The 26,194-nt window shown below is 34.7% G+C and overlaps 1 protein-coding gene across 4 annotated transcripts in view; it reads left to right on the top strand.

The window, feature by feature from the left end:
- The window catches only part of TBCK (TBC1 domain containing kinase), a 210,630-nt gene that overhangs the window by 93,311 nt on the left and 91,125 nt on the right, over nt 1-26,194 (top strand). For all 4 annotated transcript variants that reach the window (XM_047718152.1, XM_047718149.1, XM_047718150.1 and 1 more), the window contains one exon: nt 13,083-13,168. In XM_047718152.1, coding sequence (XP_047574108.1) covers nt 13,083-13,168 — 86 coding nt within the window. The remainder of the gene's footprint in view (nt 1-13,082; nt 13,169-26,194) is intronic.

Here is a 26,194-nt window from a genome sequence, read left to right as displayed (position 1 = left end):
GAAGAGAACTGTAGTAAAAAAGTCCAGAATAGGTTGATAAAATAACCAGTAGTCAAATCTGATGCCTGAAGGCCAAAAAAAGCTGAAGGATGGGATGAAACAGGATGCTGATTATTGGTTACTAAAGTTTATGGAAGAACAGTTGTTTATTTTTCTTCAAAATGTTTATTTTAGGCTTAGAATTAGAAATATTCGGCTCTCACTTTATTGTTTTCCTTCGTGTGTCCTCCCCTCCCCTTTTGTTATGTAGTATTTTTAGCTTTAAACTTCAAAGTGACATTGATTTTTGATTAGCATCAATAACACATGCACACTTTTCCCCCCATAAAATTTGAAAAAGCTGTATATCATATGAAATCAATCAACTCAACAGCTATTTGCAGAATTGCATATTCATTGAGTCATTGAATTGTCTCTACAGAAACCAGTTTCTATATTGGATAGCACTTTTAAATGTTATTTATTTGTTTTTATAATTATATACTAATAGAATGTGGAAGTTTCTTATTTTAAAATTTTTCATAAAATACAGTATTTACATATTCATAACACTCTAAAATGCTTTGCCTCTTACAGAAGAGACAAAAATTATCTGTTTAGTCAAAGTACCCTGTTTTGTTTGTTTACCATGATCCTATTAACTTGTTACCTGCAGACATTTTTAAGAAGATAAAAAATTTACTTCTAGCCTAAATGAAATGTCTTTATCATTTTTGACACTATCAAATTAATCCCCAGTAATGTTACTATTGAGTTGATAAAGTATCAATACACAGGAATTTTTTAAAAAATATACTGGTTAAGCAGCTCAAGGTTGGACTTCTAAACTAAGATCCTTAAAATTACTCTTAGACTCAGAACCTTAGAGTGCCAGCTGGATTGAAAAAGGTGGAGGGATCTGAAAGGGATAGATTGGTTAGAGTTGCAGAGATATTGGAAAAACAGGCTTATAACTTGCAGGACAGACGTACCTTAGGCTATTGAAGAGAAAAAAAAGGCACCTTTAGGCCAGCGAAGAAAGGCAGCCATTTAATTATTAAAAATGGGAACTAAGGGCACCTGGGTGGCTCAGTGGGTTAAAGCCTCTGCCTTCTGCTCAGGTCATGATCCCAGGGTCCTGGGATCGAGCCCCACATCGGGCTCCCTGCTCTGCAGGGAGCCTGCTTCCTCCCCTCTTTCTGCCTGCCTCTCTGCCTACTTGCGATTTCTCTCTCTCTGTCAAATAAATAGAGTCTTTAAAAAAAAAAAAAGGGAACTAATCCTATATGGAAAACCCAGCTATACTGAAAGGTCCCCCACTAATGGGTCGGTGATTAAAGGAGCGAGACTGATACAAAGCGAAGGTCAAACAAAGCTTTATTCCGTGCCAAGCATCAAGAATCAAACCAACCGGCCGGGGCCACGCCTCTTACAGAGAGCACGACACCTCTCTGCCTTACAGACTAGCCTTTAAGGGCAAAGGCCATGTGGTTGGGCCTGGCCATGCACATGTGGCCAATGAGATTGTAAGACACAGAGAAAGCTGCATAGTCATGTTAGGTCACACATAAGTGACCAATTGAATTACAGTTTGCCCTATAGTAGACATTTGAACTAGTCTATCACCTTGGTCAGAATTGGTGCCCAAACAGCACCCAAAGGGCAGGGCCCTTACTCCTTGGTAGCTAGGGAGACAGTATGCGCCCCCCCCCCCCCCATTGATCGGATGTCTCCACCTGGCCTGACCCACCCTTGTATTTGGGCTTTGTTACCTGGGACTGGTTTCCAGGACTTGTTTTTCAGTACGTCCCCTGGGGAGAAGGGGGGCAGGGACAGTTTAAGTTTTACTGTATAAACAATAAAGTTATTGTTTAACCAGATGGAAGCGCTCTGGCTAAATAGGTTCTTACATATACATTTATGTCTTTTTTCAATTAAGAAAGGAACAACTTAGAAAATTGGCCTATAAACTTTTAAACTATTCTACTTCAGAGTCATTCTGCTATATGTTGTCCACCAAAACAGCCATTGGAATTTTGCTACAACTTTAAACATTCTTGTGCTGTTTACTTATTTTTTTAGAAAGATTTTACATATTGGCCAGAGAGAGAGAGCAAGAGAGCAGGGGAAACAGCAGGCAGAGGGAGAGGTAGAAACAGACTCTCCGCTGAACGGGGAGCCCGATGCTGGACTCAGTCCCAGGACCCAGGGATCATGACCTGAGCTGAAGGCAGACACTTAACCCACTGAGCCACCCAGGTGTCCCTCTTGTACTGTTTACAAAACTAAGGCATATTCACGCTTGGACAATTGGAAAATGTGGTTTCTACAAATCCGAAAGGGGAAGGGAGAAAGAAATACCATATAAACCTAGGAAATAAAATTGCATGAAAATTTTACCAATATTCTGTTTTCCTGTATATGTTTCTAAATCCGTTGGGGAAAAGGATGGTATCTTCTCTGTAATGTCTCTAATGTAGTACACCACTTAGCTAGGATGGGGTATTTTTTAGAGTTTAAAAGGCACACTAACTGCGCCAGACACTGCACCTACAGGTGGCAACTGGAACTCTCCATGTAATCAGGATGTATGGTCACGCTGCACACAGATATTGAGTAAGTTTTTGAGGAGAGAAGGAAGAAGGAAGATAGACTAAAGTTGGAGTCTAAAGGCCAGCTGTCAAAATAGGATTAAAATATAAATCTCCTTTCTCATCAAACAATAAGAAAAAGAGAGGGAGGGGCGCCTGGGTGGCTCAGTGGTTAAGCTTCTGCCTTCGGCTCAGGTCATGGTCTCAGGGTCCTGGGATTGAGCCCCGCATCGCACTCTCTGCTCAGCAGGGAGCCTCCCTTCCTCTCTCTCTCTGCCTGCCTCTCTGCCTACTTGTGATTTCTGTCTGTCAAATAAATAAATAAAATCTTTAAAAAAAAAAAAAAAGAGAGGGAGATACACAATTTCACCTAAAGGGATATGCATTTGGGAAAACAGTGCATTGCTTGTTTTGGGTTGAATAAACATCTTTGTCATGGATGGCTTTAATGATAGCATATTGGGAGAGAGTAGGAAATACATTGAACTTACAACCTTGCTGTTTTCCAGAATGTCTTACATCTTGTAACTAAGAGTTTTTTCCTGAGACTGAAAATGTTCTGCCTTTAATAGAAATAGTATGAAAACTGTTGAGTGAGCTTGTTTGTATATTTACCAGAGCAGGGTATGTGAACCAAAAAAAAAAAAAAAAAAAAAAAAAATAGCTGACAAGTATAGGCCTGAAAATTATCTTTCTCTTCTTTTGAACCCACCTCTTTTCTTTTTGACATAAAGGTTGATGCTTGTTTTAGATAGCAAGCCAAATTTTACAACTGGCAAACTTTGTAATGTGAGATAATCTAATTTGGGTTCATTTGCAGTAAAATAACTTTGACTTCTTTTGAGTGCTATGCGTCCAAATGGCACCAAATGAATTAGCTTAGGCACATTTTATTTGACCAGAGATTTATGACTCTCTGCATATTTACATACACTTAGCGTCTTCAATGCCTAATGGAAAATAACATATAGTTACAGAACTTTTAGAACCAAGAATGCTATTTTTGATTTGTGAGCTGAGGAAATCTTTTGCTTTAAATCTCTCCCCTATCATCCTTCACCTTCTCCTTACCCGATCTAAGGCAATGAAAGAAGAAAGACTACTTAGAAAGGAAAAAGTAAGGATACCCATATGTGGGAACTTACTGAAATTTCATCTTGTATCCATTTTATGAAATTGTTTTTGAAAACAGATGACTTATTTATAAATAGCTGTACAAAAATATGGTAGTGTCACACAAAAGCCTTACACTGTCATTTAAAAGTATGTAATGAATTAAGAAACTGTTTTAAACGAGACGTATACGAATTTTTTAATTTGAAAAGATTAAAAGGGAAAAAGACTTTTTATTTTATATCTCATTGCAGAAAACTAAAAGGTATAAAGTCTCATTAAAACACACAAAAAAAGTATATTAGACGTGGTTTTGTGCATTAGTGTGATATTAAACTTCACCTGAAGTCTAAGGGAGATTTTCGAAAAATATTGATGTTTTTTTTTTTCCTTTCATTTCCTTTCATTTAATTTTTTTTTAATGTATCATGTATTATTTGTTTCAGAGATACAGGTCTGTGATTCATCAGTCTTACACAATTCACAGCACTCCCAAAAGCACATACCCTCCCCGGTGTTCATCACCCAGCCACTCCATCCCTCCCACTCCACTCCACTCCAGCAAACCTCAGTTTGTTTCCTTAGATTAAGAATTTCTTGGGGCGCCTGGGTGGCTCAGTGGGTTAAAGCCTCTGCCTTCAGCTCAGGTCATGATCCCAGGATCCTGGGATCGAGCCCCGCATCGGGCTCTCTGCTTAGCGGGAAGCCTGCCTTCTCCTCCTCTCTCTCTCTCTGCCTACTTGTGATCTCTGTCTGTCAAATAAATAAATAAAATCTTTAAAAAAAAAAAAAAAAGAATTTCTTAATGTTTGTCTCCCTCTCTGGTTTTGTCCTGTTTCATTTTTCCCTCCCTTCTTCTATGACCCTCTGTCTTATTTCTCAAATTCCTCATATCAGTGAGATTATATGTTATTTATCTTTCTCTGATTGACTTATTTCACTTAGCATAATACCCTCTAAGAGCTTCATCCAAGCCGTTACAAATGGTAAGATTCCAGGTTTTTTGATGGCTGCATAATATTCCACTGTGTATATATACCATATCTTCTTTATCCATTCGTCTGTTGATAGACTTCTAGGCTCTTTCCATAGCTTGGCTATTGTGGACATTGCTGCTATAAACATTGGGGTACATGTGCCCCTTTGAATCTACATACATCTTTGGGGTAAATACCCAGTAGTACAATTCCTAGGTTGTAGGGAGCTCTATTTTCAACTTTTTGAAGAACCTCCATACTGTTTTCCAGAGTGGCTGCACCAGCTTGCATTCCCACCAATAGTGTAGGAGGGTTCCCCTTCCTCCACATTCTTGCCAACATGTGTCATTTCCTGTCTTGTTAATTTTAGCCATGCTGGCTGGTGTGAGGTGCTATCTCATTGTAGTTTTTTTTTTTAAGATTTTATTATTCATTTGACAGAGAGAGAGATCACAAGTAGGCAGAGAGGCAGGCAGAGAGAGAGAGGGGGAAGCAGACTCCCCACCAAGTGGAGAGCCGGATGTGGGGCTCGATCCCAGGACCCTGGGATCATGACCTGAGCTGAAGGCAGAGAATTTAACCCACTGAGCCACCCAGGCGCCCCTATCTCATTGTAGTTTTGATTTGTATTTCCTTGATGCCAAGTGATGCTGAACACTTTTTCATGTGTCTGTTGGCCATTTGGATGTCTTCTTTGCAGAAATGTCTGTTCATGTCTTCTACCCATTTCTTGATTGGATTATTTTTTCTTCAGATATTGAGTTTGATAAGTTCTTTATAGATTTTTGAATACTAGCCCTTTATCTGTTATGTCATTTGCAAATATCTTCTCCCATTCTGTCAGTTGGTTTTTGGTTTTGTTGACTGTTTCCTTTGCTGCACAAAAGCTTTTTATCTCGATGAAGTCCCAACAGTTATTTTTGCCCTTGCTTCCCTTGCCTTTGGCAATGTTTCTAGGAAGAAGTTGCTGCAGCTGAGGTTGAAGAGGTTGCTGCCTGTGTTCTCCTCAAGGATTTTGATAAATTCCCATCTCACATTTAGGTCTTTCATCCATTTTGAGTCTGTTTTTCTGTGTGGTGTAAGGAAGTAGTCCAGTTTCATTCTTCTGCATGTGGTTGTCTCAATTTCCCCAACACAATTTGTTGAAGAGGCTGTCTTTTTTTCCATTGGACATTCTTTCCTGTTTTTTCAAAGATTAGTTGACCATAGAGTTTAAGGTCCATTTCTGGGCTCTCTCTTCTGTTCCATTGATCTATGTGTCTATTTTTGTGCCAGTACCATACTGTCTTGATGATTATAGCTTTGTAATAGAGCTTGATGTCCGGAATTGTGATGCCAACAGCTTTCATTTTCTTTTTCCAACATTCCTCTGGCTATTCGGGTTCTTTTCTGGTTCCATACAAATTTTAGGATTATTTGTTCCATTTATTTGAAAAAAAGTTAATGGTATTTTTATAGAGATTGCATTAAATGTATAGATTGCTCTAGGTAGCATAGACATTTTCACAATATTTGTTCATCGAATCCATGTGCATGGAACATTTTTCCATTTCCTTGTGACTTCCTCAATTACTTTCATGAGTACTCTGTAGTTTTCTGAGTATAGATTCTTTGCATCTTTGGTTAGATTTATTCCTAGGTGTCTTATGGTTTGGGGGGCAATTGCAAATGGGATTAACTCCTTAATTTCTCTTTCTTCTGTCTTGCTGTTGGTGTATAGAAGTGCAGCTGATTTCTGTGCATTTATTTTATATCCTGACACTTTACTGAATTCCTGTATGAGTTCTAGCAGTTTTGGGGTGGAGTCTTTTGGGTTTTCCACATAAAGAAACATATCATCCAAAGAGTGAGAGTTTGACTTCTTTGCTGATTCGGATGTCATTTATTCCTTTGTTGTCTGATTGCTGAGGCTAGGACTTCTAGTACAGTGTTGAATAGCAGTGGTGATAGTGGACATCCCTGCCATGTTCCTGACCTTAGGGGGAAAGCTCTCAGTTTTTCCCCATTGAGAATGACACTTGCTGTGGATGGCTTTTATGATATTGAGGTATGTACCCTCTATCCCTATAATGTGAAGAATTTTGATCAAGAAAGGATGTTGTACTTTGTCAAATGCTTTTTCTGCATCTATTGAGAGTATCATATGGTTTTTGTTCTTTTTTTATTAATGTATTGTATCACACTGATAGATTTGCAGATGTTGAACCCACCTTGCAGCCCAGAAATAAATCCCACTTTGTTGTGGTGAATAATCCTTTTAATGTACTGTTGAATCCTACTAGCTAGTATTTTGGTGAGAATTTTTGCATCAATATAATTCTCCTTTTTGATGGGGTTTTGTCTGGTTTGGGGATCACGGTAATGCCTCATAGAATGAGTTTGGAAGTTTTCCTTCCATTTCTGTTTTTTGGTACAGTTTCAGAAGAATAGGTATTAATTCTTCTTTAGATGTTTGGTAGAATTCCCCTGGGAAGCCATCTGGCCCTGGGCTCTTCTTTGCTGGGAGATTTTTGATTACTGTCTCAATTTCCTTACTGGTTATGGGTCTGTTCAAGTTTTCTATTTCTTCTTGGTTCAGTTTTGATAGTTTATATGTCTCTAGGAATGCATCCATTTCTTCCAGATTGTCTAATCTGCTGGCGTATAGTTGTTCTTATGGATGTTGTTCATATAGTTGTTCATAATGTGTTCTTATCGTTGTTTTTATCTCTTTGGTGTTGGTTGTGATCTCTCCTCTTTCATTCATTTTATTCATTTGGGTCCTTTCTCTTTTCTTTTTGATAAGTCTGGCCAGGGGGTTAGCAGTTTCATTAATTCTTTCAAAGAACCAGCTCCTAGTTACATTGATATGTTCTACTGTTCTTTTGGTTTCTAGTTCATTGAATTCTGCTCTGATCTTTATTATTTCTTTTCTCCTGCTAGGTTTAGGCTTTATTTGCTGTTCTTTCTCTGGCTCCTTTAGGTGTAGGGTTAGGGTATGTATTTGAGCCCTTTCTTGTTTCTTGAGAAAGGGTTTCTATATTCCTATTAGGACCACCTTTGCTGTGTCCCAAAGATTTTGAACAGTCGTGTTTTCATTTTCATTTTTTCCATGAATTTTTTCAAATCTTCTTTAATTTCCTAGTTGACCTATTCATTCTTTAGCCTCCATGTATTTGAGTTCTTTCCAACTTTCTTCCTGTGATTGAGTTTGAGTTTCAGAGCATTGTGGTCTAAGAATATGCAGGAAATGATCCTAAACTTTTGGTACAGGTTGAGACCTAATTTGTGACCCAGGATGTGATCTATTCTGGAGAATGTTTCATGTGCACTAGAGAAGAATGTGTATTCTGTTGCTTTGGGATGGAATGTTCTGAATATCTCTGTGCAGTCAGTCTGGTCCCAGTGTGTCATTTAAAGCCTTTATACCCAGGGTGCCTGGGTGGCTCAGTGGGTTAAAGCCTCTGCCTTTGGCTCAGGTGATGATCCCAGGGTCCTGGGATGGAGCCCTATGTCACACTCTCTGCTCAGCAGGGAGCCTGCTTCCTCCTCTCTCCCTCTGCCTACCTCTCTGCCTACTTGTGATCTCTGTCTGTCAAATAAATAAATAAAATCTTTTTAAAATAATTTAAAAAAATAAATAAAGCCTTTATACCCTTGTTGATCTTTTGCTTAGATGATCTGTCCATTTCAGTGAGTGGGGTGTTAAAGTCCCATACTATTATTGTATTATTGCCAATGTGTTTCCTTGCTTTTGTTATTAATTGGTTTATATAATTGGCTGCTCCCATGTTAAGGGCCTAGATATTTAAAACTGTTAGCTCTTCCTATTGGGTAGACCCTTTAAGTATGATAAGTTCTTCCTCATCTCTTATTATAGTCTTTGGTTTAAAATCTAATTTGTCTGATATAAGGATTGCCATCCCATCTTTCTTTTGATGTCCATTAGCATGGTAAATGGTTTTCTACCCCCTCACCTTAACTCTGTTGGTATCTTTGGGTCTGAAATGAGTCTCTTGAAGATAACATATTGATGGGTCTTGTTTTTTAATCCATTCTGATACCTTGTGTCTTTTGATTGGGGCATTTAGCCCATTTACATTCAGGGTAACTACTGAAAGATATGAATTTAGTGCCATTGTATTGCCTGTAAGGTGACTATTACTGTATATTGTCTCTGTTCCTTTCTGGTCTGTTACTTTTAAGCTCTCTCTTTGCTTATAGGACCCCTGTCAGTATTTCCTGTAGGAGTGGTTTGGTGTTTGCAAATTCTTTTAGTTTTTGTTTGTCCTGGAAGCTCTTTATCTCTCCTCTTCTTTTCCGTGGGCCTAGCTGAATATAATATTCTTGGCTACATATTCTCGTTTAGTGCTCTGAGTATGTCATGCCAGTCCTTTCTGGCCTGCCAGGTCTCTGTGGATAGGTCTTCTTCCAATTTATTGTTTCTACTGTTGTAGTTTATAGACCTCTTGTCCTGAACTGCTTTCAGGATTTTCTCTTTGTCTCTGAGACCTGTAAGTTTTACTGTTAGGTGATGAGGTATTGACCTATTTTTATTGATTTTTGAGGGGGTTCTCTATGCCTCCTGGATTTTGATGCCTGTTTCCTTCCCCAAATTAGGGTTTTTCTCTGCCATAATTTGCTCCAGTATACCTTCTGCCCTCTGAGGGTCCTGAGACCACACTGTCCCAGCAAGGATTCCACCCCTGCTTAGCCAGTGGAGCAACATCCCTCAGTGGAGCAGACTTCTAACTAAAAGTTCTGATTTTGTGTTCTACTGCTCTATCCCTTGCTGGTAGCCAGCTGATGGAGGCTCCCTCTCCCCGCATTCTGTCTTCTCAAATATCACCTTGGATTCACTTCTCCACATATCCTACCTTCCAGAAAGTGGATGCTTTTCTGTTCATAGAATTGCTATTCTTTTCTTCAGTCTCCTGTGGATTTCATGGGTGTTCAGAATGGTTTAATAACCATCCAGCAGAATTCCTGGGACCAAGGATGAAAATTAGGTCTCCTACTCCTCTGCCTTCTTGCTCCTCCCCTCCGATCTTGATTGTCTTTAAAGAATAATATAACATTTAACCTTACATAGTCACCTGTTTGTTAGAAAATACTATGTAGGGGGTTATATTATGGCTCAGATGTATATCTTCATTATTAGAAATCACAATTAAAATGTCCTGTGAACATTTTAAGTCAGCAGTAATATCCTTGAAATTCTTTATTTTGACTACTGTTCTGTTTTTCTGAACTACCCTTAAATTATCTGAAGTTGATTTATAAATCAAAGGACATTTACATTTCAATTTTTAAAAATTTACTCCCCAGATCTTTTAAGTATATTTTGAAATAACTTAAAATATCACATAGTGCTGACTTCATCAATTCCACCATATCCCATCTTTAAAAAAATTGTTCTGAATATAACAAACCATAGTATATCTCATTCCAAAGCCTGTCTTGAGCAACCAAAACTTTTTCCAGCCTTATGACTTATATTTCAATGAGATGATAGGTAGTATATAATATATAAAGATATACATACTTGTGTGTATTTTATAAAAATACATATGTATTTGTGTGTATTTTATGTATACATATGCAATTATAACACATATCATGTATCATAAATCCACTATGAATATTTGGCAGAATGCAAGGAATATGTTTTCATTATGAATTAGGTTTTCTCAGTCCATTCTTACTCAGCCATGTAATACCACATAGTGATTATCTTTTATCAGGCTAAGATAAGAATGATATTTAGTAAACTAGAGCATAGCTGTGGGGAATTGCCTGAGGCATGACTTTCTAGTTTAAAATGAAGTGTACTTTTTAAAAGTTACTATATATTTTCATCAACATATAGATGAATGCTTGTGATTATTGATGTTACATACCTCTAGTTTCTAGATAAATTAGGACTGTAAACATACTATTGCTAATTAGAAGTAGAAAAAAGATAAATAAGCGAAAGTTAGACCCAGAAGTTCCCTGAGATATTGGGATCCAACGAGTTTTCACTTCAATCTGTAAATCTTGAAGCTGATGTGAATTGTGTCTTTCTTGTTCTTAGAAGAAGAGTCAAGACAGTGGATAGATAGAATGAATTCTGTTGCTATAGAGTAAACATCAAATCAATAAAAATATTGATTAAATGCCTATTCTTTACCCAACACCCATGGGTAAAAGCTCAAATTAGATCCAGAAATCAGCTTTATCATGGTCTTGAATACAGCACCGCCTAGTCTTTTCTAGAATTTTTGCTGCTTCTCTTTGTACAAAATGTATCATTGCTTATAGGTAAATAATTATAAAATGCATTGTCATTAGATCAAGGTTGGGGGGGTTTTATTGTGTGGTTTTTTTTTTTTTTTCTTTCTGAAGTTTTTCCTTAAATTCCTTAGTTAACATATACTATAAAATTAGTTTCAGGAGTAGAATTTCGTGATTCATTGCTTACATAAAACACCCAATAGAAGCAAAGTTTCCATTGAGGAAAAGAGGAGAAGGCTACTTATACTGACAGGTTGTCAAGGACTTAGTACTATTTCTGGAAATATGAAAAATAAGGTACTTTAAAAACTAAAAAAAAAACAAAAACAGGCATTATTTTTATAGGTTATTTTACCAAATAATTGGTTTGATCTCCTACTTTATTGGAAGAAGGAGTTGAAGTTATTAAGAGAAAAGATTCATTGAGTTATTGTCATTTTTTTAAAGATATGGGAAGTACTTTATTTTATCATGTGACAGCATATAAGAGCCATATTTACAGACATCTAACTGCAGTGTAGATTTGAATATGGGAGATGGCTCAGAAATTACAATACTAGTAGTTGAAGTATTGACCTTATTTGATAAAGGATAACAGTTTTGATGATTGATTTGCCAAAGTTTTAAAATGTAATTTTATATAGCTCTTATTTCCTTAAAAGAACTATTGTTTTGAACCAAATATAACAAGGTACAGTTTATTCACATAATGAAACTGCAGTTGAAAACAAGCTTAAAAATTTCCCATCTCAGTCTTTTTCTCTTCTCTGCATTACAAATGTCTCATTCCATCATCATGCTGAATTCCTCAGCATCTTCCATACCCTATCCAGGGGAATCCCTGGGAAAAAATGAATGTCTGTCTTCCTTCAGAAAGACACGGATAACCTGGAATTTTTCTTACCATATTCTCCAATATTCCTACAACTCACACTTTTTGCTCTTTTGAAATAATGCCTCTTTTTGGCACAGCAGGAAAAACACCATTAGGAATTATGAGCTTGGCTCTTTCTTAGAGAATAATACTAAATACATCATGAAACCTCCCTGAGCCCTCTGTTCTTAACTACCAAAAATAAGTCATATTTATTCAATCCTTTATTATTATTTGTCTTCATAGTAACCATTAGATTTAAGTAAGGCAGCATTCTATTCATTTTATGGAGTTATTGTCATTTAATCTCAAAAAGAAAAAAAAAGTTGAGCTTCCTAAAATATGTGTTAATTTTGTCTTTTTGCTTTGTAAAAGTATGGTTTACTTGCCCTTGAGCTGAGGGTTGCCAGAATCTTTTTCAGGTTAGAACATAGTGAGTAAATTGACAAGAAAAGCAATTTGTTGAAGGAATGGAGAAAATAAGGAAATATTCCTCATATTTTAACTGAAATTTATGAATTACAGTAGGATTAGAATCAACAACAGGTATTTTTAATTGTGTACTATGTGCCTATTTTTGGATTAAGATTTTGCTAATTCTTATTCCTAAATAGGGTAATGTAGAACCTTAGATGGAAGTACATTAGAACTGAAACAAATGCCTATATCTGTATATATATAAAAAAATTAAAGGGGTGCCTGGGTGGTTCAGTGGGTTAAGCCTCTGCCTTCGGCTCAGGTCATGATCTCAGGGTTCTGGGATCGAGTACCGCATCGGGCTCTCTGCTCACAGGGAGCCTGCTTCCCCCTCTCTCTCTGCCTACCTCTCTGCCTACTTGTGATCTCTCTCTGTCAAATAAATAAATAAAATCTTAAAAAAAAAATTAAAGCATAATTGTTCTACTTGTGATGGCTTATAAAGTGTTGTTCCTTATTTAAGTATCTGTTCCACTTTCTGAATATACAATAAATGCAAGACAGATTTAATATTGTGAGAGAAAACATATGATGAATTTAGTAGGAAAATACCACGTGTGTAATCCATGATTTAAGAAATGAACCAGTAGTTCAGAAGGTAGAAAGTAAGTTGTGCCATAGTTTCTTGGTATGTTTAATAATTAGCAGTAAGTGATTAAAATGGTGATAAAATTAGCTTACTAAAATATATTTTCTTCATGGAAAAAATTAAATATCATTCAAAATGTAAATAAAACAAATTTATATGAATTTAATGCCTTTATTTAAAGTATTCTGTAAAAATGGTGCTTGTCTTAAACTTTATTTTCATTTCAGAGTATCTGACCGTGTTCTCACAGATGATTGCATTCCATGATCCAGAGCTGAGCAATCATCTCAATGAGATTGGATTTATCCCAGATGTAAGTACTTGGGACATTAATAGAACCTAGGTAAAAAATAAAGCAAACACTGGTAACACAAAAGAGTACTGTTTTTAAAGTTGTGTTGTCATAAGAAATCCGTGTAGCTGAACAAGTTTCTGTGACTAATTATAGCCTTCTTTTATAAAGTTTGTGTGATTACCTTCCATATTCTCATTTTAAGTAAAGGAAAAGTATGTTATTTTATATTTTTTGGCACTATCAAATTTTTTTGAAAAAGCTTTTAGTTTGAGTGTTGTTTTAAACTGTGCTGTAAGGGTTTTCACATGGATTTTATGATAGGCCTGCTTTTGAAGAAGTAGGAAATTTGAACTTTAGTGAATTTTTAAGTAGCTACTTCTGTGTTTTTCTTGATATATTAACCTCAGAAGCTTTGCCAGATTTTAGCTTACTTCATTAGCTTCTTAATAGTCCATATCAACCCAAAAGTGAGAGTTGACTCTTAAAGATTAGCCATGATTAGCCTGTTACTCATCTGTGGTGTGTGATATGCAGTCAAACCTCTATTAGAAGTGTTTTGGAGAATAGTATCATAGCTTTTTATTAACCTCAAAAAAACATTTTTGAGATAGAGTTCTCCTTATTCCATCTTAACTTATCTTTGTTTCCTGATCATGCCTTTCTTCTTATGTCTCATATTAAGGGACCAGTTTATTGATGGTAAGATTAGAAATGAAAAATGTTTATATTAACACTCAACTAATCTATTTGAAGTGTTAACAATAATACTTATAGTATAAATACTTGCAGAGTGCTTTGAAGTTTAAAAATGCTTTCATAAACATTATTTCACTTGAGTCTCAAAATAAACCTGCAAGGCATATGAAGCAGATAATTTCAGCATTTTTAACTGAGAAATACAGTGTTTGAGAAGATAACAAAACTAATTAGTCACAGAACTAAAATTTTAACTTACATCATTTGACAACCCTCTGCGCATAGTCTAGTTCATCTTCCATTGGAGAGTAGAAACTAAAACATAGACACACTTACTCCTAGTTCATTGCTCTTTGTATTGTGATATATATAACTGTGTGATGTGATCAGGCCTGTAGTAACTATCCTCAACATTTACAGTGTCATTTGCTTCTAGGCTTCTGGAGAAATACCTTTTATTTGAGTACATGGTTTGTTCAGTGAAGGCTCCAAAAAGTACATATACAGATTAGGAAACAAATAAAATAAGGACAAGCTCTATAATTAAATGGAGATAAAAGACCTTGTAAAAAAATTAACCAGTATACATATTATCATATTAAGTATACATTTTTTATAACCCCACCTTTCTTGCTTCACATTATGGGAGATATAATACAAAACTACATTAACTATGATGGCAGGAGTTGAAAAAATTATAGAGGAGCTGACTGCCAAGTTGGTAATGGAATAAGATATTTGAGGGAAAAAAGTACTGATAGCTAAGACATAGACTAAAAGAAGAGATAATTATTTTTGAAGAACTCTCTTGAAAGGACCTAATTGTTCTCAGTAGTAAACAGAATATGACGTTGGGTCAGGCAATGTTGTAAATTGACAAAAAACATTTATGCGGAAAATCATGTGTGGAATTACCAAGACAGCCTGACTAAAAATTTTAGACACACTCATGAATATAGATAGTATTAAGAAAGGACTCAAAAAAGGAAATATATAATTTGTATTTGCTTTAGTTAATCAGAAAAATTAAACTCTGAATGAGTATGGTATAAAAGGGTGAGCAAAAAACATTGTTAGAACATAATAATGCAAACATATACTAAGTGCTTACCCAAGCACTCCTCCACCCTCTTTAAATAAACTACTCATCTAATCCTCACAAGCTTATAAATCTAATTATACAATTACTATTAAATATTTATACATAAAATTAACTTGAAAAAGGCTAATAGATGAATAGAAATAAAATTTTAGCTAGCAATATTATAAAAGATAAGAGCAGGTGAGAACTCAGCTTAAAAATATTGTAATGTTTTGTGTTGTATGAGGGGAAAGTAAAAATACTCATTATACTTAGGCATTAAGTCAGAGATCTTTTCAGATCTGGGATTTGTTTTCACTCTACTTAAAAGCTAATGATTGAGGGCGCCTGGGTGGCTCAGTGGGTTAAGCCGCTGCCTTTGGCTCAGGTCATGATCTCGGGGTCCTGGGATCGAGTCCCGCATCGGGCTCTCTGCTCAGCAGGGAGCCTGCTTCCCTCTCTCTCTCTCTCTCTCTGCCTGCCTCTCCGTCTACTTGTGATCTCTCTCTGTCAAATAAATAAATAAAATCTTTAAAAAAAAAAAAAAAGCTAATGATTGAGCCTGTTACGGTTTCATGGGCACTGGCAGAAAACCCAGGACTCCTGGGTCAGAGACAAACGACATTATCACTCATAGCATAGCAAGCAGCAGGAGTGTTAGCATCTTTGGTTTTCTAACCATACATACATTTTCCAATATGTTTATATAAAAACAGCCTTGGAAAATATAATCCAGAACAAAGAGTAGTCAGGGTCTCCACTCACAGGAAATGTAGATGTATAGGATGCATATTAAAATTTTAATGGTAATTATTAAGAAAATAGAGAATGTAGAACTTCTAAATCAATGGGGGATGTGGGGATATGCAGTAAAGAAAAGTCAGACAATCCTGTAAAAGCATAAAAAGATCATAGAATGTGAGCTAATTAGATTGCCTAATAAAGGAAATTTTTAGGCATTAAAAAAAATCCATCTGTATGCTATTTATGAGATAAAAATTTAAGGATATTAGTCAAAAAAGGAGATAAAAAACTTAAGTCAGGCACATATTAACCAAAAGAAAACTAATGCAGTTATATAAACCAGTAAAACAAAAACAAAACAAAACAAAACAAAACAAAACCCACAAAACAGACCCACCCATAATAGATTTTGGTATGTGACAGAGATGGCTCTATAAATAAATTAAAAAGAATGGGTTATTGAATAAATGGCCCTGATACAATTGGGTAACTACATGGAGGGGAGGTGGGAATCAAAGCCAAGTTCATACAGTATATAAAAGTAAGTTCTAGATCAACTAGAAGACCTAAATATGGAGTGTCATATTCATTATTTACATCTAGGAAGGAATTTTTTTTTTTAAATTAAATTTAATTTTTTTATGTGACAGAGAGAGAGAGATCACAAGTAGGCAGAGAGGCAGGCAGAGGGGAAAGCAGGCTCCCGGCTGAGCAGAGAGCCCGATGTGGGGCTCGATCCCAGGACCCTGAGATCATGACCTGAGCTGAAGGCAGTGGCTTAACCCACTGAGCCACCCAGGCACCCCTAGGAAGGAATTTTTACAGAAGTTACGGAAAGTACAAAACATGATACTTAAAAAAGAAAAAAATTAGAATTGAGGAGTGGTTCAAAGAGGCCTTCCGTTCTATTGATTATGCATTATTTTGATTTCTAAGATATCCAAAACAATTGTCACAAGGTGTTAATCTTTGTTAAGTCTTAGTGGAGAGTACACTGGAGTTTGTTAAATGTGCTACTATATAGAGTGAGTTAATAATTCAATACTTTATATATGCTATCTTTGATTTCTGTTGCCCTCTTTATTATGACCCCCTCCTATAATTAATGGGGTGTTTTGTGTAATTTCTTATAAAAATTCTTTAATACTGGTTTTATTATGAAGTAATATTGATTTATTTATGTACTGTGATTAATCTTATGAGATATTTATAAGTCATGTGGGATGGGGGACAGTTCCTTGTGTGATGAGAATGTCTAGCACATGGCAAATGCTGAACCTTGCTGGCCCCTATCCACTGATTGGCTGTAGTAGTCCCCTAATTATGGTGACAACTAAAGCCTGGCATGTATTTCTAAAAAGTGACTCAACATTATATTTCCAAACATCCTCTAGAGAATAGATCTTTCACTACTGAGAATCCTAGAGTAAACAAAGAAAAATGAGGGAAAGGAGAATATATTTTAACCTGGAGAAAATTTGCTTTGTTCAACTATTCTCTTGTCTCAGCAAATAAGCAAAATGAAAGGTATTTAACAAAGTGAAAATGTTAACAGAAGATTGTTATTTTTGAAATATTTTATCTTGTTTCTTTTTGGTTTGATGTATTTTGTTGGCCTATTTCTCAAGTCTGTAGATAATTTTGAGACTATTTTTAAATTTAGTTTTGAAAACAGATTTGATATTTTTAATATGGAGATTGTTGACAGTGGATAGTGGTGGAAAGCATGTGATCAAATGGAAAATTTTTCTAACATTTTTCTTACTCTATTAATAATCACATATTTTTAGTTGCATTTAGTAGTTTGTATATGCAGCGTGTTTTTGTTTTTGTCTTTATTTTTTCCTTGAATTACTATCTTCAGTGTTCTACCTTTAAAATAATTACTTAGGTGACTTTCTGCACCTCTAACAGTACAGGCTAGGTTCATCAAGGGCAGGGGTGGGCACTTTTGTAATAAGATCATGAACAGAGTTTCCTACTCAGTAACTAATCCTATCAAAGTAAGCCTTCATTAATCTTGCATCATTGAAATGTAGGCTCCGGTTGCAGGGAAAGATTGTGATTTCTGGCTCCTTTCCATTTGCTGTGGGTCACAGAACTCTGAATATTGAGCACTGTCGTAGCTTGAATAGTTAGGAATACTGTGCACTGATGTGATGCTTAGATTATATATGTCACGGTAGTTATGTGATTTCCATATAAATACGGTGAGTAATGTGTATTTGGCAAAATTGGGGCCAGGGTGATTTTTATCATTTTTGTCTTGGTGTATGTTTCTGCTTCTGAAAATATATGTGGACTTTGAAATGAGAACATGAAAGTGTTTCTTCATTCTTAAGGAAACTACTTTCTAAAATGCTATGAATAGCATTCAGCTTGCAAATTATGAAAAGTTGTCAGGTGGCCATTAATGTTAAGGGCTGTATCTCAGTACTACATGTGCCTTTTGAACCTACTGTCACTGCTAAAGATAAAGCTAACAAATTCAGTTATAAGCAGGTATGCTGGCAAAACCATGGTCATTTAACTGCAGTCTTAATGGATGCTATCCTACTACTGATTTTCTCCTTCCTTTTCAAAATGTATATTCAGCTGAGTTTGTACTAACAGAAAGTATGAAAGGATTGTTCAAAGATATTTATATATTTATATATTTATTTGTTTATTTTGTTTGTTTGTTCTTTCATTTATTCCTGGTCTTCATATTGTTAATGCTACAGAAAGAAATTTTAGATTTTAATCTAAAGAAGAGACTACTGGTAATGAGATTTTTAGATTTTATCAAGATATGGTTATAGGATAAATTAGGAAAGTGTACCTTATTTAGGATCTCCCATTACAGGCGTCCCCACTGACCTGTTCTAATCCATCTAGACAAAATGTTCTAGTCCAGCCAGACAAAATCTGGCTACTGCTATGAAGTCCCCAATATTAGTCCAAATCCCATTCTACTGACTTTGGATTCGTTAAGGCCCCTGAAGACAAATGGCTTATTGAGCCACTTTTCTCCCAAGAGAGTTTAATTACCTTTCAGAAATGGCTGTCATCTTAGAAATCAAAGACTTATTAATTTCACAGGAATGATAAAATAATATTTTGGTAACTTCTTGCTAAGAACACATATACACAAGTCAAATACCCAGCAAGTTTCTCTTAGTAAATCCTCACTTGAATCTCCCCCAGTCTGTTGCCAATCTAATGTATCTTTCTACTGGTTGAGAGACAAGTGAAAGGAAGTATGGGATAATGCGGTGGTTTTCAAACTTTTTGATCTTGAGACCTCTTAGGGATCAAGGATACCAAAGAGTTTTGTTTATGTGGGTTATATCTACCAATATTTACTAAGACATTTGAAAAATATTTATATATTAATTTGTTTTAAAATGACAGCAAAGCCACTGCATGTTAACCACAATAATGTATTTTTCTGAAAAATAATTGCTTTCAAAAATAAATAAACAAATAAATAAACAAATAAATAATGGAGGAGTGGTGTTATTTTATATTTTTGCAGTCTCTGTTTATTTTTTTTTAAAGATTTTATTTATTTATTTGACAGAGAGAAATCACAAGTAAGCAGAGAGGCAGGCAGAGAGAGAGGAGGAAGCAGGCTCCCTGCTGAGCAGAGAACCCGATGTGGGGCTCGAACCCAGGACCTGGGATCATGACCTGAGCCGAAGGCAGCGGCTTAACCCACTGAGCCACCCAGGCGCCCCTTGCAATCTCTGTTTAATCGAAGAAAGCTAGATTCTCATATCTGCTTCTGAATTCAATCTGTTGTGAATCATTGTTTTGGTTGAAGTGTATGAAGAAAATTAGGACTTATACAGACATATAATTGGCAAAGGACTTTTTCAGACAGTGGTAGTTTCTTAAAGCCTAGTTGCAAGGTAAAATCTAAAACCATACCAATGAACTTTTCATACTCTGTTTCATTCAAATTGATCAGTGTATCTTGCACTTTGGCTTTTACCCACACATGATTTTGTAATGTCATGTGTTGGTCATTTAAAATATTGGTTCACTGAATTATGCAGATCTAACTATGAAACATTTCATTATACAATATTTTTTTAAAAATCACATTCATTAATATGACCATTGATGTCATCCAAAAAAATCATTAAGTATTGGAAAACTGCCAAGCTCGCAGTGGCCAAAACAAGTTTTCTAAAATTTCAATATTCACCTGACTGCTAGAATTTTTTCTTGAAGTGACAGGCTCACTTCATTCATTTTTGAGGACTAGTTGCCTAATATGAAAGCCTGGGAAAAATAATTGTTTATATGTCATGCTTGCAAGGAAAAAAAAATGTATTCTTGGGGGGAAAAAAAGCACCTGCCTTAACTCACATCTCAAATGATTGCCCAAGTGCTTTTTCTAAAAACAATCTTTATAATTCAACATAATATGTGTTTTAGGCATACTTCCCATTTTGTCTCATGAAACATTTAAAAAGGTACTTAATAAAATTATTAATTTTAAACTTTTCACAGGAATCTGTTACACATTAGTGCCATGACCTTGATTTTTAATAAGGTACCAGCAGTTTTATCCACCAGTGGCTTTGCAAAGAATAAAAAATACCTTAGTATTATTGTGAAAACAGCTTTGAGTATGTGTACCCCTAGAGGGTCTTGAAGATCCCCAGAAGTCTCTGACCACAACTTGAGAAAACTGGTATAGAGAGAAAGCATTCTGACACTGGCATCAAATGGACCAGGGTTCTAATCCTGACTCTTCAAATTACTAGCTAAATACTTGTTAGTTTTTTATTCATAGTCCTATTGCTATTAATGTTGATTATAATAACTTTTACCTCAAAGGATCACTGTGATGATTAAATAAGAGAATACATATAAACTGTTCTTGTTCTACTTATTGTTAAAGTCTGATCACATACTAATTCTTTGGTTATATTAATATGATTTACATTTAGAAAAGCATGTTATTACAAATTGTACTGTATATATTATTTTGCTACATCAGTTAATGAATAAATACTTTGCCAAAGGCAGCATGGTATTAATAACAATAAAGACTTTCTTGCTCCCTTACTTGGAGAGATTGCCACTCATCACTTTGAATTGCCACCGTTTTTATTCGCTTGATTTTTTTTTTAATTTGCTTGAGTTTAAAGGTGTTTTTCTATCTCCCAGAAAGTGCTACATAACAGGTCTTATAGTCTTTTACTCAAGGTAAATTAATTTTGTTTGAAAATTTTAAAAAGTTTTTTAGTACTGAGATAATTGGAAAGGCACTCTGGAATTGAAAAGTACCTAATCCTTCCCTAAAATAATACTGTGGATCTCAGAACCATTAAATTGTCCAAATGATTTTATTACTAATTTCTACTTTGTAGTTTTTCAATTCAATATTTTAAGTCAAGTAAAAATAGAGAAAGAAATGATTATACAGTTACTTATTTTTTAATTTGATTTTCTTTTTTTTAGAATTGGGGAAATAATTACTTGCAAAAGACATAATATAACCTTTTGTATACAAGAGAAAGAAAATCATTTACCATCTGAGCCCAATGCACCTTTTTAATTGTTTTTATATGTTTAAGTCATTTTGTAGTAATTTGTAGAAGTAGAATGAAGACATAGCAGAAAATTATTAAAATTTCAGTAAGAATATGGACATAGCAACTCAAAATTTTATTCCATATATTCCTTATTTTGAAAGTGTATATTTGTGAAGTGTGCTATGTGGTTTGAACTTACTGCTTATTCATGAATCTAGAAGATACCTATCTTGTAAATAGTGGTTCTAGATTTCAAATACAGCTCCAATTGATTCTAGCTAATTCCTGGTTCTTGTACCTGCATGTTTAAAGCACTGTTATCTAAACAAAACATTAATAAACCTCATAACTTTATTGGAGAACAGCTATCCTTTTTGTTCAATAATTGCAATGTAGTTTCATTTTAGATGAATAAATACAAATTAGATAAATATGATTTTTTTTCTTTCTAATTATCTCTTTCCTTCCAGTTGTTTTGTAAACACACCTACCTTTAGCATTTATCCACTTAAGTTGCATGAAACTTTGGTGTAGAAATATTTTAAAAATTAAAGCTTTCTCTCTGAGGAACTCTTTACTCCTTTTAAATGAAAGATTAAGATTAAACAACTTTGTTAATTATGTAATGATATAGAATTTAAAATGTTATAAATTTTAAATGATGTAAAAATAGTATATAAGAGTATACAGAATATAATGGGGCGCCTGAGTGGCTCAGTGGGTTAAGCCTCTGCCTTCAGCTCAGGTCATGATCCCAGGGTCCTGGGATGGAGTCCCGCATCAGGCTTTCTGCTCAGCAGGGAGCTTGCTTCCCTCTCTCTCTGCCTGAGTCTCTGCCCACTTGTTATCTCTCTCTTTCAAATAAATAAATAAAATCTTAAAAAAAAAAGAAGAGTATATGAGAGTATATAATTAAGAGTGTACACAATTAAGAGTATTATATATATATTATAATTAATATATGATTAATATATATTAAGAGTATATATATAAGAGTATATAAACTTATTATACATAATAAATTATGTAGGAAAAAAGCCCTATAACCCAACTTATTTTTATCTTCTCTACTATCCTTGTGTAGTAAAGAACAATAGACTGGCAGTTAGAAGTCCTGGAGTCTAGTGCCTGCTTTAAAAGTTATATTCCTGTGATTTGGGCATAGTGACTCACTTGAGCCTCAGGTGACTAATTAGTAAATTAGAAAAAATAAATGATGTCCATCTTGACTAGCCACAGGACTCTTGCGAGTCTTAAATAAGTTGAAATCTATGAAAATGCTTTATAAAAAATGGTGATGATGCAGTGTGAGCACGTGTTAGATAGGGAAAGAAGATTTGGATTCTTAGAAAGTTTTAAGTCTCAAACCAAACAAATTATCATCATAGTAAAAAATAAATAAGTAAACTTGCATTATCATTGAGGGAATCCACCATTAATAATCTGTCGAATAATGTCAGATGATTGGGATATAGGTAAAATTTTCTGATTGTCAGAGAACAGGGAATACATATCCTGGAAATTTAAGTTAAGTTTGACTTCAAACCCTAGCAAGGAGTCTAGATGGTATTGATTCAATAGCACCATGTTCCATACTACTTTATTTCGTCTATCTTTTCATATATATGAACCAAGTGTTTACATTTCTTTGTATCTGCCACAGTACCTAGCACAGTTGTTTTCCTATATAAGAAGACAGTAATACTGATAGCTTTATTTTAGAACAGTCTTTTGCTTAAAGATTACTGGTTTACAAAAATATCAGAATATAATTTTTTCTATTTAAAATATCCTAAAGAGTTGCTTTGTGAATCACTCTGTTATAATCTTAATAGATTGATAATTTTCATCTCTGGATTATTATTCCATAAAGGCAGTTATGGAAGTGAAGGTGGGTTTTGTTCTTAGAAGGTGTAAGGTATTTCCCCACAATTCTAAAAATAAAAGATGGGGAGTACTGCTAAAGAAGGAGAGCTGTTTAGTACTGCTTTTGCTTTTACTATATATTTTTTTGTTGTTCATGTGAAACCCTTTCCCATTCCACCGAATTTCCTGTTCTACTGAATTTACCCTGATTTAGCATAAAGCATCATTGTTTTCATCATTGAAGGAGATAATGGTCTTTTGAAAATGAGTGGCCCAATAGAACAGTTAAGTCTTACGGAGCATTTTCTTGATTTTCAAATATTTTCTTTTGTAGCAATCTTTGTTATACTATATGTAGCTAAAAGGATGATAATAAGTCAGACATAGACAAAATAAAGGATGGGGAATTTGTAAAGTAAAAGAAACAGAACTAATGTAAGGAAATTTGACTTTTTTTTTTACTCAAAGTAGGTGTCATGGGACTGAGGAATGTTGATTCTGCAAGCCAGCAGGAGGGTAAATACTTTAGCCTTCTTAGGTTATGCTTCACCTTTATTGAGTCTATCCCAACCTGTAAAACATGTACAATTCCCAGTGCTTAGGGTTCCCTTCTCCTTACCTTCCACTCCTGCACTCCTTATTCCAGAGTGTGTGAATCTTTTGTTAGATGCTTCATGCGACCTCAGCTCTTTGGGTTCTTAAAATACATTTTTTATTACAAAAGTTTAGGTCATGATCCCAGCGTCCTGGGATCGAGCCCCGCATCGGGCTCTCTGCTCCACGGAGAGCCTGCTTCCTCCTTTCTCTCTCTGTCTGCCTCTCTGCCTACTTGTGATCTCTCTCTCTCTCTCTCTGTCAAATAAATAAATAAATAAATTTTTAAAAAATCTTTAAAAAAACAAGTTTCTGGACTGTTATTAAGAATGATCATTGTAATTCCTATACTGATGTCTGATACATCCTTTGCCAGGTGTTTTAGGTCCATTAACTAATCTTCACAACTATCATAAAGATTTAAAGAAATCACTAAGTCTAAAGTATCAAGAAAATATGTGAGAATCTCTATCCCTGCTAAACAACACGACCACCAAAAACCTGTTAGTTTTTAAGCGTTCTTTCATGAGTGGGTAGATATTTATTTCCCTAATGCAGAGAGTCATTATGAGGCATGACTAATGGTCAAAGTGTATTTTATAGAGGTAACTTAAATGTAGACATACTTCTGACTTGAGGCAAACAGAAAATACCTAATATGCTCATTAGAAGGTAGATTTTTAAGAAAGTCAACTAAAAGGATTCCCTTTTATAATAACAATTATATTACATACAAATGATAATGAAAATAACAATTTCATTGTTATTAATATTAATAGAGAGGAGAGACAATATGCAATATGTAAATAAATATACATTTGACAAAAAGATTCATCCAGAGTTTATAAGAAATGTTTCTTTTTTTAGTCTTTTACATTTGTGTACATTTACAACTATTTAGGCCATAATTTTCTACTTTTTAAAATCAAGGTAGTGAGCTTCCGACCTTTGTTTTTCCTATTGATATTTGTAATTTTGATATTACCAAACCATTTGGAAAGATGTCCTGAAATGCTAAATATCACTATTCTTTCTTGATGTAGCTAGGGGGCAGTATTTACTCAGCTGACTCTTAGTCAACTACTACTAGGCCAAACAGAGCAAAATAATTTAATGATCTGCAGGAAATAGCTAGAGCATGTATTTTTTTTTCCATTGGGTTTCAGTTTCCATCTTTAAATCAGGAAAAGCAAATAATATCTCTAACCTAATAAAACTAATTTTATATATTTTTAGTATTTGAAATGAAATATTTCATTATTTGTTTTTTAAATAAAATCTGAACTAGCCTAGTATTCAAAATTATGTTATATTGCTGTCTTTCTCATGTATTAGACGGTATTATGAAGATGTACCAATACCCTAAGAAATTACTTAAGATCAAGATGTCAGTTAAAATTTTAGAAGGAAGAAATAAAGAAAGAATAAATAACAGGTACTACCATTTCACAGAATATATTACCTATCTATTTACCTGGATTTAGTTGGTAAGAGGTGACTGGTGCTGGTGAGCACTTAGGAGTTGTTCTATATTAAAGAAATGTTTTCAACTTGAATTTTTACTTTTCAAATATTATTAGAATATGCTTCATTTCACTTGTTTCTAATAACTTTTTTATAATTGTTGTCAAAGTATAAGTATATAGTTCAGAATTTTAAGTTTAGTGTTGTTTAAATACTTTCCACTATTTAATATGAAGGATATATATATATATAGATATATATATATATCTTACCCAAGGAAGATTTGCTAATTCTCTTGTTATTTCATATTTACTGAAAACTTCTCAAGAAAATATATAATCTCATATTTGGATCTTTTAATCTATCCCTTTCAGTTATCCTCATTATATATTTTATTCTTTCTTTCAACAAATATTTCAGTGCCATTTTCCTAGGCTGTAGGCATGTCAATGGAAAAAAAAAAAAACAGACAAAATCTCTGCCCTCATTAAATTCATATTCTAGTGGGGGATAGACAATAAAAAAGATAAATATACTATGTGATATGTTGGGTAGTGGTAAGTACACTAAAGAGAAAAAAAAAACTAAAGTAGGGACATGAGTGTGAAGTGCTCAGATGAAGAAGAAAGTGAATTTTTAAATAACATAGATAAGGGAGTTGGTGGGATGGGTTAAATAAGGATTGGGGGTTAAGGAGCGCACTTGTGATGAACACCCAGTGATGTATGGACGTGTTGAACCACTGTATTGTACACCAGAAACTAATATAACAATGTAAACTGGAATTTAAAACTCGAGGAAGAGAGAGGGAGGAGAAAAAGGATGTGGGGAAAGAAGGAAGAGAGGGAGGGAGAAAGGAGAACAGAAAAGGACGAAGGGAAGGGATAGGAAGGGAAGAGAGAAAGAAAGGAGAAAGGAAGGAAGTCGGAAAGCCTCATGAGAAAAGTGACTTTTACATAAATGCCTTAAGGAAATGAGTGAAAGAGCAATCGAAGCAGAAGCAACAGCAAGTGCTAAAGCCCTGAGGTATAAAGCATGTCAGGGATGTCGGAGAAGCAGCCAGGAGAC

Source organism: Lutra lutra, chromosome 2 (genome assembly GCF_902655055.1).
Source record: "Lutra lutra chromosome 2, mLutLut1.2, whole genome shotgun sequence".
NCBI lineage: Eukaryota > Metazoa > Chordata > Mammalia > Carnivora > Mustelidae > Lutra > Lutra lutra.
This window is presented reverse-complemented; position numbering and strand designations above follow the sequence as displayed.